Source organism: Delphinus delphis, chromosome 9 (genome assembly GCF_949987515.2).
Source record: "Delphinus delphis chromosome 9, mDelDel1.2, whole genome shotgun sequence".
NCBI classification, from domain to species: Eukaryota; Metazoa; Chordata; class Mammalia; order Artiodactyla; family Delphinidae; genus Delphinus; species Delphinus delphis.
Window position 1 is genome coordinate 61770355 of NC_082691.1, and position 14640 is coordinate 61784994.

The following is a 14640-nucleotide window of genomic DNA, read 5'->3' on the forward strand; positions in this document are numbered from 1 at the left end:
TCACAAAAAGGATCTTGGTTGACCCCTCAACCCTTCGTGTGTGTGGCGCTAGGAAGTCTCTGGGAATGTGCTGTTTGTGCGCTCTGTGGAATTCAGGAGGTCGAATTCTGGCCAGGGATGTGATTTACTTGCCTGGTGTAGGGCTCTTCCGAAACAGCCATGCCCTTCTCTTTGGCAGTTCTTAAAAATGCACAGAGAAGAATGACTTTGCAGGTTTTACTTCTTTGATTTGAGCCAGAGTTTTAACAACATAAATGTATGAGTGTGAGGGGGGAAGAACCATTACAGTGGTCCCTCGGTATCTGTCGGGGATCGTTATCCAGGAACCCCCCTGCAAGTTTGCCAAAATCCATGGATGCTAAAGCCCCGTATGTAACACAGTGTTGCCCTAGCGGATTTTGCCAGATTCATTTTGAATCCTGGTCACAAATTGGAAACAGATCTGCTGCCAGTTTTGTCTTGGTTCACATTTTATTTCCATAACTAAATCCTAGAAAATATTAGTTTACCCCACATTCACAATATGGCAAAATATTTCTGTCCAGAAAATGAAAAGACTACTTTGTGTACATGTGTGAATTATATTTTGTAAGGGTGTTACTACCCGATGTATAAAACTATTCCCATTTCAAACGTTTATAAAAGTTGAGTGAAGATTCTGTAATTGAATTATTCTTGAGTATGTGAAAGAGTTACCTATAGTCCGCATGCATTTGTGAATGAACCTTGTGTGACTTACAAATGTTTTTCTCTATTATGTCTTCTTAGGGCTGGATTGAGATTGTCGGATGTGCTGACCGTTCCTGTTATGACCTTTCTTGTCATGCGAGAGCCACCAAAGTCCCACTCGTAGCTGAGAAGCCTCTGAAAGAGCCCATATCCTTTCTGGTCACTTCAGCAGCTCAGGACTACAGTGTAAACATCTTGGAAATGGATAAGTCCAAGTCTATACCTTGTTCTGTGGATAAACTGAGATGTTTGTGCACTATTTAAACCTATTATTTTACCCATCTCATTGCTCCTTTCCTATTCTCTTTACTTGTAATCTGACATGTGCCCGCTCAGTGTCTGGTCCTTGAAAGAAAAATGCTCTGTATGTCTTTCAGGATGTTGACCAGTTTTTCTCAGCCATTTCCCACACCTTCATCTACATACATGCTCTTTAATTAAAGGGTGCCTGGTGAATACTTTCTCTATTAAAAGATGAGTGCCTTTTATGGTAGATGAAATAATTTAGTTCACTTGATCTGTAGATCATCAAAGGAGAAATTTTCTTCTTTTACAAGCCAGTGAGATTGTGAGCTGATCTAAGGGCTAGGCCAGTGACAGGAAATAGATCCTGTCATGTTGAGATATTTGAGAAATGAATGAATTGTTTTCAGAGGTTATTAGGCTATGTATTGGGTTATACTGCTGATTAGATAATATCCCTTTATCTCACTGTAACTTTGAAAAAATCTTTCTTGATGATGTTTACTTATTTTGACTGAGGTTTATCTGAATGATTCTGTGGGTGGTTGTTTCATCTTGCACTGGAAATCAGCATATAGAGGATCTCGGACACCAATAGGGAACTGATAGCTGTTTTAAGTCGATGATGGCTTGTCCTCAAGATCATTTCCCGAAATACGAAGGCAGTTCTGTAGTTTTGTATTCCTTGACTACTTCATACAAAACAGTCAATGTTGTTCAGTTTGAACCTAATAAGGGAGCAATTGGCAAGGCATATAAGAAGGATGCAAAGCTGGTGATGGAGTACCTTGCCGTTTGTGATGAGTGTTACATTACAGAAATGGAGAAACTACTGAATGAAAAAGGGTAAGGTTTAAGATGCGTACTTTTACATGGGCTCCAGTCAGCTATGTCTTCTCCGCCAGGTTTTGAAAGTTAGGGTGAGATGAGTTTCTTTAGAAATGTTTTGCAGGTAAGTACTATCTCTTGGCTACATTTAAAGGACTGTGTTTGTCTAGATTTTGGCATTATGGCCTGGAAATAGACTTGATATGGACTATAAAGATTTTGTTTTTTCCCCAATAACTTTCTTAGAGGAGGAGACTTATCCAAGGTAATTAGAAACTACATCTATCTCTTAAGTCAGTGCTCTTTTTTTGAACTTTGGAGTCGTCTGTGTAATTGTTGTAAGTATAAATGTAAAAATGATAGAGAAGAATCTTTAAAGGAATTCAACAAAATCCATCACTAAACAATGTAAAATTTACTGTGTCTGGCAAACAATAAAAAATTTCTAGACATATGAAAAAGCATGAAAATATGACTCATAAAGAGGAGAAAAATCAGTCAAAAGAAACACCCAGAAATGACAAACGTGATGAAAGTAATACAGAAGGATGTTAAAACAGTTATTATAGGGGCTTCCCTGGTGGCACAGTTGTTGAGAATCCGCCTGCCAGTGCAGGGGAGACGGGTTCGACCCCTGGTCCGGGAAGATCCCACATGCCGCGGAGCAAGTAAGCCTGTGAGCCACAACTATTGAGCCCTCGTGCCACAACTACTAAAGCCTGTGCACCTAGAACCTGTGCTCCACAACAAGAGAAGCCACTACAATGAGAAGAACGCGCACCACAGCGAAGAGTAGCCCCCGCTCGCCGCAACTAGAGAAAGCCAACCCGTAGCAACAAAGACCCAACACAGCCAAAAAGAAATAAATTTTAAAAAAACAACAGTTACTATAAATATGCTTCCTGCGCTCAAGGACGTTAAGAGAAAAAATGAACATATGAGGAGAGAAATGGGAATGTATATGTAAAAAAGAACCAAATAGAACATCTAGAGGCAGTATCTCAAATGAAATTGTGTGTACCTACCCACAATACAATAGAATGAAATCTTTTTAAGTGCTTACAGACAAAAGCCGTATACCCAGCAAAAATATCTTTCAAAAATGAAGAGAAAATATTTTCAGACAAAAACTCAAGAGGATACATTGCCAGCCAGACCTACACTGCAAGAAATGTTAAAGAAAGTCCTTCAGGCAGAAGTGTGGAAATTTAGAGGTACCCAAAGAAATTAAGAGCTCTAGAAATAATAAATATGTGGGTGAATATGAGTAACGTTTTCTTTCATTTCTTTAAAATGACATCTCTGAATTTCTTTAAAAGATAATGGGTTGTTTAAAGCAAAAACAATAACAATGTATTGTGAAATTTATAATGTGTAGAAGTAAAATGTATGACATCAGTAGCCCAAAGGATGGGAGCGAAGACTTGGGAATACGTAAGAACATGTATACTGTTTTGAGGTGTGTACATTACGTGTGGAGGTACATACACCATGGTAAGTTTAGAAAAGGACATACCGTAAACTCCAGAGCAATTGCCTGGATAAAACACACAGAAACCAAAGGGATATAACTAATAACCCAATGAGAGGGCTAAAATAGAATAATAAAAAATGCTCCAGAAAAAGACAGGAGAAGAGGAAAAATGAACCACGAACAGATGAGACCAATAGAAAATAACTCGGGAAATGGTAGATTTCAACTCAACAATATTGATAGTTATATTAAATATAATGATGTAAACACTCAAATTAATAGCTTTTAACTGTCAAACTGGTTAAAAGATTCGAGACCCAGTTAAATGCTGTTTCCAGGAAACTGGCTGTAGCTGTCATATACGGGCATACCTCGGACATATTGTGGGTTCAGTTCCAGACCACTGCAATAAAGTGAATGTTGCAATAAAGTGAGTCACACAAAATTTTTTTGGTTTCCCAGTGCATGTAAAATTTATGTTTACACTGTAACCTACTCTATCAAGTGTGCAATAACCGTTATATTTTTAAAATAGGGGGCTTCCCTGTTGGCGCAGTGGTTGAGAGTCCGCCTGCCGATGCAGGGGACACGGGTTTGTGCCCCGGTCCGGGAGGATCCCACGTGCCGCGGAGCGGCTGGGCCCGTGAGCCATGGCCGCTGAGCCTGTGCATCCGGAGCCTGTGCTCCGCAACGGGAGAGGCCACAACAGTGAGAGGCCCGCGTACAGGGAAAAAAAAAAAAAAATAGGGAATTCCCTGGTGGTCCCGTGATTAGGGCTCCATGCTTCCACTGCAGGGAGCATGGGCTTGATCCCTGGTCAGGGAACTAAGATCCCAAATGCCATGCGGCGTGGCCAAAAGAATAAAAAATAAAAACCAATGTACATACCTTAATTGAAAAATACTTCATTTCTGAAAAATGCTAACGACCATCTGAGCCTTCAGCAAGTTGAAATCTTTAGTGACGTCAAAGACCACTGATCATAGATCACCATAACAAATATAATAATGATGAAAAAGTTTGAAATTTTGTGAGAATTACCAAAATATGACTCAGAGACATGAAGTGAGCACATGCTGTTGGAGAAATAGCACTGAGAGATTTATCAATGCTGGGTGGCCATAAACCTTCAATTTGCAAAAAATGCGGTATCAGTGAAGCACAATAAAACAAGGTATGCCTGTACACAAATAGGCTTAAAAGGAAAAGAATTTTAAACTATTTCCCATACAAACATTAATCAAGAAGGTGGAGTGGCTTATTAACATCAGGCAAAGTAAACTTCACAACAAGGAGAATTACCAGGTTGCATTTCATAATGGTAAAGGGATCAATTCATCAAGAAGGCACATCACCTCTAACCTTGTATGCCACTAAAAACAACCTCAAAATATATAAAGCAAACTTAACAGAACTGAAAGGAAAGTTAGACAAATCTACCATCACAGTTGGCGATTTCTACACCCCTGTCTCAGTGATCAGTAGAGCAAGTAGACAAAAAAGAATCAATAGGAATTTGAAGATATAAATACTGTTAATCAACTTACTCACCATTTATAGAATACCTGATAACCAAAGAGTATACATTTTAAGTACACTTGAAACATCTTTCATATTGTTTTTTGTACCACTATCTAGCTAACAATGACTTGCATTTTCAAAGCATTGTTTAAAAAAACAGAGTATGAGAGTCTGCATATGGCCTGCAAACCCTATTTCATACACAGAAATTTTGCCAAACCCTTTTTACACAAAGGATTATACGCCAAATTCTAGGAAAGACAAATCTAGTTTATAGCGATAGAAACAGTGAAGGGGATTGAAGGAGAAGGGACTTAGGGGAACATTTGCGGCGATGGTGGTTGCATGTGTATGGGTATTTGTCAAAAGAACTATCATAAGATGAACTCTTGTAAGTTGCAGATAAAATTTACAAGAAATTTTAAAACATTTCTGGTCTCCCAGAATTAATGTCTGTTTATGCTAAAATAACATCAAATGCCAATAAAGTAAACATAGGTTACTAGCAGATATCATTATCTGCAAACAAGACAGGTTTTAAAAAATTATTCTCAAATAATGGCTATCTCCTTGCTAATTTCAGCTTTTTTATAATTGTTACCTACTCTACACTTAGATTGTGCTCACAGAGACAATATATATGATACTGTTTATATGGAGTCTTTAATGCATGTGTGCACAGACTTCAGACAGAATAGTAAAAGTGGAGGCAATCAATGAAAACCATTCATATGATGCATGAGATTATCACTGCAGGAAACTAGCAAAACGCAGTGTACCATGTATCAGCCATACAGCTTCAAGGACAACCACATGAGGGCACTCTTTTCCCTGCCCTGAGCTGCTTGTGAGATGAGACACATCCAAATTGATCTTCATAATGTGAGGAAATACTTCATAAGCTGAAATACAGGTATTACACGAAGTGCTTTATAAAGGTGAATTTTTTTTTTAAAAAATTTTTTTATTTTTGGTTGCGTTGGGTCTTCATTGCTGTGTGCGGGCTTTCTCTAGTTGTGGCACGCGGGCTTCTTATTGCAGTGGCTTCTTTTGTTGCAGTGCACGGGCTTTAGGCGCGCGGGCTTCAGTAGTTGCAGCACGTGGGCTCAGTAGTTGTGGCTCACGGGCTCTAGAGCGCAGGCTCAGTAGTTGTGGCGCACGGACTTAGTTGCTCCACGGCATGTGGGATCTTCCCGGACCAGGGCTTGAACCCGTGGGGTCCCCTGCATTGGCAGGCAGATTCTTAACCACTGCACCACCAGGCAAGTCCCAAGGTGAATTCTTATAACCTGAAATGGAATGGGCGTATCTCAGGATGTGAACATATGGCATGCAGGCAGTAATTTTTGTGGGGATAGTATTTTATATTGACATGTCAAGCAGAATCATTAAATTTGTTTTAAGCTGATCTTCATCAACGTAAGTGTCAAAGTTTATTTTGGAAATAGTGTGGGAGTTTTAAAATTTCTTTCTGTAAGATGACAAGTTGGTCATTTTTACATTTGTTGGGACAGTAGTGAGAACAGTGGTCTTTTTGCCAGCAGGCCTGTTTTTGACAAATTTATTGTAATTATTCTAAAACTGAATTTTAAAAAATTTTTCTTTGGTTTTACCTTGATCTCAAAACCAAAAGAATTGGTCATAAGTCACTTGTGGAATTTTATAAGACTAACCACATTTTTGGGTGCCTCCCCAAATACTGTTTGGTGCCGTTGTTAGAATAATTAATTTGGTATTCCTTATGAACTAATTTAAATTTGACTTCAGCTATTATATCTGGATTGTTGACCAAGTTGTATTACACTTAAAATGAAAAACAGTTTAGCAGTCTGTATAACTTCTTTAAACTAAGGCATAGGATATGTGTTTTCACCAATATGTAATGTGCCTTGTTTCTTTGCAGGGAATTTACTATTGAAACTGAAGGGAAAACATTTCAGTTGACAAAAGACATGGTCATTGTGAAGAGGTTCCAGAAAACACTACATGGTAAATTTGTAAAAATAATTAAGGAACAAACAAAAATCATTACTCCTTAAAGGCATTTTGTTTTTTTAAGTTTCATAGCATAACCATTTTATGGAAAATTTGAAGAAGAAAAATCCTTAATGCTATAACCCTAAATTTGATGCATATGTTCAAGGTATTATCTCAGGTTTTTTTTTAAAAAAAACATAATTGTACTCATACTGAAGAATAATTTATAATGCCACCTTTATGTTTCCTGTGTGACCTGAGGTACATATGAAGAATATCTCTTTGATTAAAAACATCTTTTTTTTTCTTTTCTCACTTTAAGGAAAAGTCCTTTTGTTTCTTAAGCAAAAGAGAGAACTCATCCCTTCTGTCTATTTTAGCAAATTGTTAAAAGTAGTTTAGATTAGTGATCTTTCATGCTTTTTTAAAAGCCGAGGAGATGATTATTTTTGGTAGAACAAATTCCATGAATTGGGAAATGACTATTTTGGAGAATATACGAAGGATGCTTGTGGTTAACTGGCTGAATTGAAGCTTCTGGAAACTAAGAGTAGTGGGTATTTGAGATGCTACTGCCCATGGAGCAAGCAGGCCTCCTTTTCCATTTGTGTTTGGCCTGCATCGTTGTCACCAGGCTGCAATGAGCTGTAAAAGGAGTCTGAAAAGTGATAGGAGGAAGCAGGGGATCCTTCTTCTTGCTCTGGGGCTTTTTAGCCACTATCCTGGCAGCTGGCTCAGAGCTGTACTTCACCATTGCTTGGATGCCAGGAAAGGATGGGCGGGAAATGCCTTGATCATATTTCTGAAATGTTATTCTCATGTGTAAGTTTTTGGTTCCAATTATCTCATTTCTCTTGAAACATAAATTCTCCAAGGTTAGGGTCAGTTACCTTAGACCTGGATAGTGCTTAGCCATGCTTCCTTTCTGAATAATAAGTAACAATGAAGACAGTTCCTGTGTATACCACAGGCATAGCCTCACCCATGGGAAGAGCCGTGGCGCCCCACGTAAATGTATTGGATTGAGTGCTGGTCCCTGAGCCAACTCTTCTCTGAAGGGCTCCTGACCCCAGAACCTTGGAAATACGATGGCAGTAACTTGGCTCTCTTAAGGAGTTCTCATCCAGATAGCAAGATAAAGAGTAAAACACAAATCAATGACACTTGTTGTACGTAGGAGTTGTTTTTGTTAATTTTGCCAGCTGTGGTGGTAGATTTTTTAATTCTAACGAAGTCTTACAGATACTCTAGAGTTTTAATGCTTTCTGCATAGCCGAGGCAGATGATAGAGTGTGGTAGCTGTTGTTCATAGCTTACCAACTGGGGAAGGAATACCCTGGTATCTTGTTTCATTTTTATGCTGTATAAACAAAATTAAATTTGGTAAAAAAATTTTCACTCCGGTTTTCTCTTTAAAGGCACTGTGTTTTCTACCAGGAAATAGTTTTTAGGATGGTTCTGATTTCTTTGTCCTGATGTACAAGGTCGATCACCATCTATCTAGAATAGAAATATTTTTAGGGCCAGTAAGAATTGTTTAGAGAGGACCTGAAATGCATTATGTGAGGTTTGAGAGAGTGTTATTGAATTTCTCTCTCTCTTGCAGTGGAAGAAGTTGTTCCGAGTGTAATCGAACCCTCATTTGGCCTGGGTAGGATCATGTATACAGTATTTGAACATACATTCCAAATACGCGAGGGAGATGAACAGAGAACGGTGAGTTGTCACGTACAGTGTACTGTTTGTTCTCTTACAGTGTCAGAGAACAACATTTACTGAGTGATGTTAAGACAACTCTGAAACAATCAGTTGTTATTTACTGTAATGTTAACACCTTTGCTTAACTGTTTACAAAGCAAAGCACTTTTTTATCTCATTTGAGCTTGGATGTGTAGGTTATTCTAGATGCCATTGTTTTAGTTGCATTTGAGTTCTGAGACAGAACATATTACTTTGGGAGAACTGTCTGTATTGCATCAATGGAAGGAATGGTACTTTCTGGATATGCTCGTGTTTTCAGAAAATTGGGAAGGAGGAGATAATTCATAGAATTTGGTCAAACCAAAAAACTGTATTTATACATTGGTAAAGCATTGAAAGGAACCTTCTCAAATTGCATGAAATAGTCTGGGGTTTGTTGGGGGTAAAAGATGTAAATTTCTAGGTTCTATTCCAGAGATACTGATTCTCACTAGGTCTGAGACTCAGGGATCTGGTTTTTTGGTTCTTTTTTAAATAAGAACCCCAGGTGATTCCAGTGTGGGAGATTGACAGATAATAAATTGGGCAGTAGCATGTGAGGTGTAGCCTTTCCTAACATTCAAGCCTAACTAAAGATAAATGTTTTTAAGAAGTTTTCATCCACTCCCTCAAGTTTTCTTTTGGCTCGGATGCTTTTGAATCACTGCTGCATGCCTACCACGTATCTCTTCATTCTGGCTAATTTCACTTTTCTCACCTCGCCTCTGCCTGTGGAAATTATACTCCTTTAATTTATAGCTTCAGGTTTCCAGGAAAGGCACTCAGAAGAAGAACGCTAGGGAGGAGAGGTTGTATAGGTCAAATTAACTGAAAGAAGCATTGTTACCTGCATGACCAGCTAAAGCTGAGTGTGTACCCAATGTTGGACATGTAGTTCTTTCTAGGGTGTTTCATCTTGAAAACGGACTGATGAGTTCTTGGCACCAGTATTTTTAAAAGTCTGACGTACCGTGGGTAACGTGTAGCTAATAAAACTACTTTTATTCTCTGCCGTAAAGTTATATCTTCATTTCCTGACATTTAAGGAGCAGCTTTTCATTCATTAACAGATAGTAAGCACCTGAGCTGGACACCAGACATGCAAACATAAGGCATGGTTCTTCCTGAGGAATGATGTCATACTTAACGGAATGTGCTCTTTTTAGAAGTCAAGTTTGCTTCAAGCTTTTCCTGCTATTTTTCTAATGAAAAGTTTTTTAAAAAATCTTTTAGCTGTTCCTTTGAATCTAATGATATTGATATAACTAGAGTTTTAATAAAAATTTCATAAAGGCTAGGCAAGAATAAATTAGTTATAGTGTTTTATGAATTGCATAGAGATTCTCATCATGGAGAGAAATTTGATTAGGCTGTGAGAAGCCAAGTATGTTTCTAAATTGTTAGCACATAGTCCCTCGATCCATCTTCCTGTAAATTTGGTATAAAAGCATTGCTAGTGAGATAAAAAAAATTAATTTTCTATAAAGGCAGGTCCCCACTTCTCTCTCACATTAAATGAAATTGTCACAAGATGGAGGAGAGGAGTAGAATTCTGAGTGTTCCATGATTCAGGTACTATGTTGGTAGAGTCTAGGGTTTACTTACAGTGGAATATTCACCATTGCTTGGCATTGAAGATTAATCAGGCTTTGGGGGGGCTACACTGGACCCTGTGTCATTCATTATTTTAATGGGACCTATTCATTCTGAGTCTCATATTCTTGCCTTCAAGTGAACCTTTTTTACAGATATTATTTAAGAACTATCTTCAGCTCTCATTTCCACCCCCAAATGGTAGACTAGTTTGCCTTCAATAGAGTATCTTTGTTTTATTTCTGAATAAATCTGAAACCTGTTTCAGGAGCAGTTTAGGGGGGCTGTACTTTTCTATGGGTATACAGAGCATCTTTCTTGTTTGTTTTCTACTATTTCTCTGGGACACACATTTGTGAGCTGATTAAGCTTTTCTGTTTTACGTAGTCACTAAGGCTCAGAGAGCCTTCACCTATGCTGAATCTCTTAAAGGACAGAATGGAATTTTGTCTTTTGACACTACTTCTCTGATGATTTGGGAGGAGGTTCTTTAGGGATCTCCATGGAAAGAAGTAAGGCTTTTAAGTGGTACCAAATAATTACCATCTTAGATGGTAGCTTTCAGAATGCCTTTACGTCATTTAACTTTCTTACAATAGACCTGGCAAGTAAGCAGAGCAGATGGTAGAGGTCTACTTTTTAGATGGAGAAACTAAGCTCCAGAGAGGGAGAGTTCACTGAGTTGGTCCAAATTCAGAACTGAGAACGAGATCTTTCTGATTCTAGTTCTGGATATCCTCCTCTCTCTGTTTTGTCACACTGCTTTTTCATATCATGTTTTCTAGTATTTTAACAGTGAAGATTGGACATTAATGTTTAGATCTTTATACACTAACGTATTTGGATTTCTTTCTTTCCAAACCATCTAGTTCTTCAGTTTCCCTGCTGTAGTCGCTCCATTCAAATGTTCCGTCCTTCCACTGAGCCAAAACCAGGAGTTCATGCCGTTTGTCAAGGAATTATGTAAGCAAATCCAGTTGGGTGATCTCCATGGGAATACTGTCAAGTAGACTGAATTTTAGGAAATGTTTCTCTTTGTTTTATATATATAAATTTATTTATTTATTTATTTATTTATGGCTGTGTTGTGTCTTCATTGCTGCGCGGGCTTTCTCTAGTTGTGGCGAGCGGGGGCTACTCTTCATTGTGGTGCGTGGGCTTCTCACTGCGGTGGCTTCTCTTGTTGTGGAGCACGGGCTCTAGGCACACGGGCTCAGTAGTTGTGGCTCACGGGCTGTAGAGCACAGGCTCAGTAGTTGTGGCACACGGGCTTAGTTGCTCTGCGGCATGTGGGATCTTCCTGGACTGGGGCTCGAACCCGTGTCCCCTGCATTGGCAGGCGATTCTGAACCACTGTGCCACCAGGGAAGCCCCAGAAATGTCTCTTTTCTTCAATAAAAATACATATTGAATGAAGACTAAATCTAAGGGATTTTAGCATCTGGTCTTATTTCTAAGAGAGAGAGTATGCTTGCTCGGGATGTTTTCTCCTGCATTTGAATGAGTCAGCGTAGGACCCAAGAGTCAGGTTTCAAACATCCTTGCTTCTCCTGTTGACCCTGCTGCTTGCTTCATCAGGGGAACCCTAGTGGAGGGTAACATCCCCAGTGGGTCTACAGCCACTGGACCCACAGCACTGAAAGGGATCCTAGTGGCCACCTGGTGTGGCCCACATATTTCAGAGTTGGGAAACAGGAAGCGTTCACTGAGCTGCTCAGGGTCATGCAAGCCTCCTGGCCTTGGCTCCTAGTCTGATGCTCGTTCCCCTGCAGCTGAATGAGACGTAGGTATGAGTGAGGGGTTGGGCGCCAGCAAGGGATGATACTTTTGGAATTTTTCTTTCTCTTGGCAACTGCAACTTACTGCTCTTTGGTGTAAGTCCCTTTTATAAGCGTCCTGAGCTTGTACGACATTGAGATGACATTGGGACTTTCTCATTTTTAAATTTTTAATTTACTTAATTTATTTTGGATAGCGGAAGCCTTGACCCGGCACGGCATCTCTCACAAAGTAGACGATTCCTCGGGGTCCATCGGAAGACGCTACGCCAGGACTGATGAGATCGGCGTGGCTTTCGGCATCACCATTGACTTTGATACAGTGAACAAGGCCCCTCACACGGCAACCCTGCGGGACCGAGACTCCATGCGGCAGATAAGAGCAGAGGTGGCTGCCTTCTCTTTGGCATTTTTAATCTTAGAAATGTGTACTGGTTCCTTCTGATTTGAGATGGATTTTGTTGTGTTTATGCTCCCCTTTTTTTTTCTTTTTAATTTTAATTATAAGTTACTATCAGAACACAGATTCCAAACCTCCTTGGCTTAATTATGAAAATATTCATTAACACTTCTCTAATGTGTGTATATATATATTTTTTTTTTTTTTTTTTTTTTTTTTTTTTTTTGCGGTACGCGGGCCTCTCACTGTTGTGGCCTCTCCCGTTGCGGAGCACAGGCTCCAGAGGCGCAGGCCCAGCGGCCATAGCTCACGGGCCCAGCCGCCCCGCAGCATGTGGGATCCCCCCGGACCGGGGCACAAACCCGCGTCCCCTGCATCGGCAGACGGACTCTCAACCACTGCGCCACCAGGGAAGCCCTGTCTAATATTTTATAGCCATTTAGATCACTCTGGGCTCATTCTCTCACGGTTCCCTTTTATAGTTATTTATTTGGACAAGGGAAATATGATCCCTGGTGGTTGTTGCCATAGCTTTATTGGTAGGCTTTCGGGGGCTTAGACAGCTTTATCTTTATATTTCTATATAAATGTACACATGAGTACGTATAAACTTTTTCAATTAATCAATTCAAAACAGTGAATAATGTTTCAGTAATTTTACTTGATGGGAAGGGAACAGTGGAGATGGGAAAAGTACAGGAGGGAAAGGAAAGAGTGGCCACTTTAATTGACAGCCGCCTGACTATCTTGAGCAGGTTTTTATTTAGAGTGCCTATCGTGTGCTCTGCTTGTTACAGAGAGTAATAGGGAAAACATAAGTGAAAGACTGCTTTTTTCCAAGGGAATTTTTAGTCTACTACAGAGGTCACAGATTTCTGGCTCATCTTTTTACAGAACCAGATCTGGCTACTCTGAACCGATGTTCCCGTCGGGCAGGGGTTCTCAAAGTGTGGTCCCTGGGCCAGCAGCACCTGCATCACCTGGGAACTTGTTAGGAAAGAGAAGTCTCCACCCCAGACCTACTAAATCAGAAACTGGGTTGGGGGAGAGAGAGAGAGGTCGGGCAGAACTGGTTTAACAAGCCCTCTGGGTGATTCTGATGGTTACTCAAGCCTGAGAACCCCTGCTGTGTGGCAGCCAATGTTCGGTTCTGGCTGAGGAACGGCTGGCCCCCTTCATGGGAGCTCTCCAGTTTCCCAGCTCCCTTCACTCATGTTACTTGATTGACCCCAGTTTTAAGAGTTAAATTTTACACACATGAAGTAACTTCAAGTGGCACAGAGATTTGGAATAATTAGGAAAGGCTGTGCGGGAGAATTGAGTTATCCAGGGAGCAGGCAACCGTTCTGGGCGGGAAGAAGAGCCTGAACCCAGGCCTGGGAAGGAGGTAAAGAGGCTTCAGTGGGAGTCACAAGAAACATGGTATGGGGACCAGTTTGTAGAGGGATCCTGTCATTGTGTAGACACTGCCTTGGCTCTCTATATAGTTTCCTGAGTTCAGGGTGAATCCTCTTTTGGACAATCTAATCGAGGTGGTTGATTCTGGGACTTCTCTTTCCTTTTACCCCAGGTCTCTGAACTGCCCAGCGTAGTTCGCGATCTGGCCAATGGCAGCATCACGTGGGCTGATGTGGAGGCCAGATATCCTCTCTTTGAAGGTCAAGAAACTGGGAAAAAAGAGACAATCGAAGAATGAGGACAGTTTTGGCAACTTTTGACCATTTGCGCTAATAAAAGAATAACTCTCATCATGTCCACTTTACAAAAAAAAAAACAGCATTGCATCTCCTCCCGGGGACTGCATTTTATCCTCAGTGGCTGCCTGATCTTACTCCCACAATTAAAGCTGAAGGAATTCTGAACAAACCTGTAATCCGCTTGCTCATCTTTCCGCGTTCTCAGCAAAGCTATTTCTCCTACCTTTGGGTAGACACTCACGGCTTAATGTTAAACACAGTTAATACATTTTAAAGTTAACTTTATTCAGAGAGCCGTAAAGTTCACCTGTTTGAAGCTTACAATCTGATGGCGTTTAGTGTATTTACAGAGCTGTGTAACTGCCTTCCAATTTTAGAACATCTCCGTCGCTCCAAAAGGAGCTCTCATGCGCCTCCCAGCCCCAGCTGCAAGCAGCCACTCATCTGTCTGTGGACTTGCCTTTTCTATCCTTTCTCTTTCTCCGAGAAGGTGGTGATGCACTGTGCCAAAGAGGCAGCAGTCTCTGAGTGGGTGGGCGGCTTCTGGGAGGAGCTGAGGTGCGGAGGAGGCTTGCCGGGGTGGGGTCAGGGCTGCTGACCCCATTGTCCTGCTGACAGAGTCTCCGGGAGGGGGTGCCTTGACAGAAAGCCTCTATTTGA

General features: G+C 40.5%; 1 protein-coding gene across 1 annotated transcript in view; it reads left to right on the top strand.

Annotated features, from left to right (window-relative positions):
• GARS1 (glycyl-tRNA synthetase 1) overlaps positions 1 to 14363 on the top strand; it is a 40586-nt gene extending 26223 nt beyond the window's left edge. Inside the window, exons 11-17 of the mRNA XM_060020681.1 lie at positions 769 to 876; positions 1673 to 1818; positions 6699 to 6784; positions 8379 to 8488; positions 10975 to 11068; positions 12081 to 12271; positions 13854 to 14363. Coding sequence (XP_059876664.1) covers positions 769 to 876; positions 1673 to 1818; positions 6699 to 6784; positions 8379 to 8488; positions 10975 to 11068; positions 12081 to 12271; positions 13854 to 13979 — 861 coding nt within the window. The 3' untranslated portion in view covers positions 13980 to 14363. The remainder of the gene's footprint in view (positions 1 to 768; positions 877 to 1672; positions 1819 to 6698; positions 6785 to 8378; positions 8489 to 10974; positions 11069 to 12080; positions 12272 to 13853) is intronic.
• Positions 14364 to 14640: the final 277 nt, after the last annotated feature.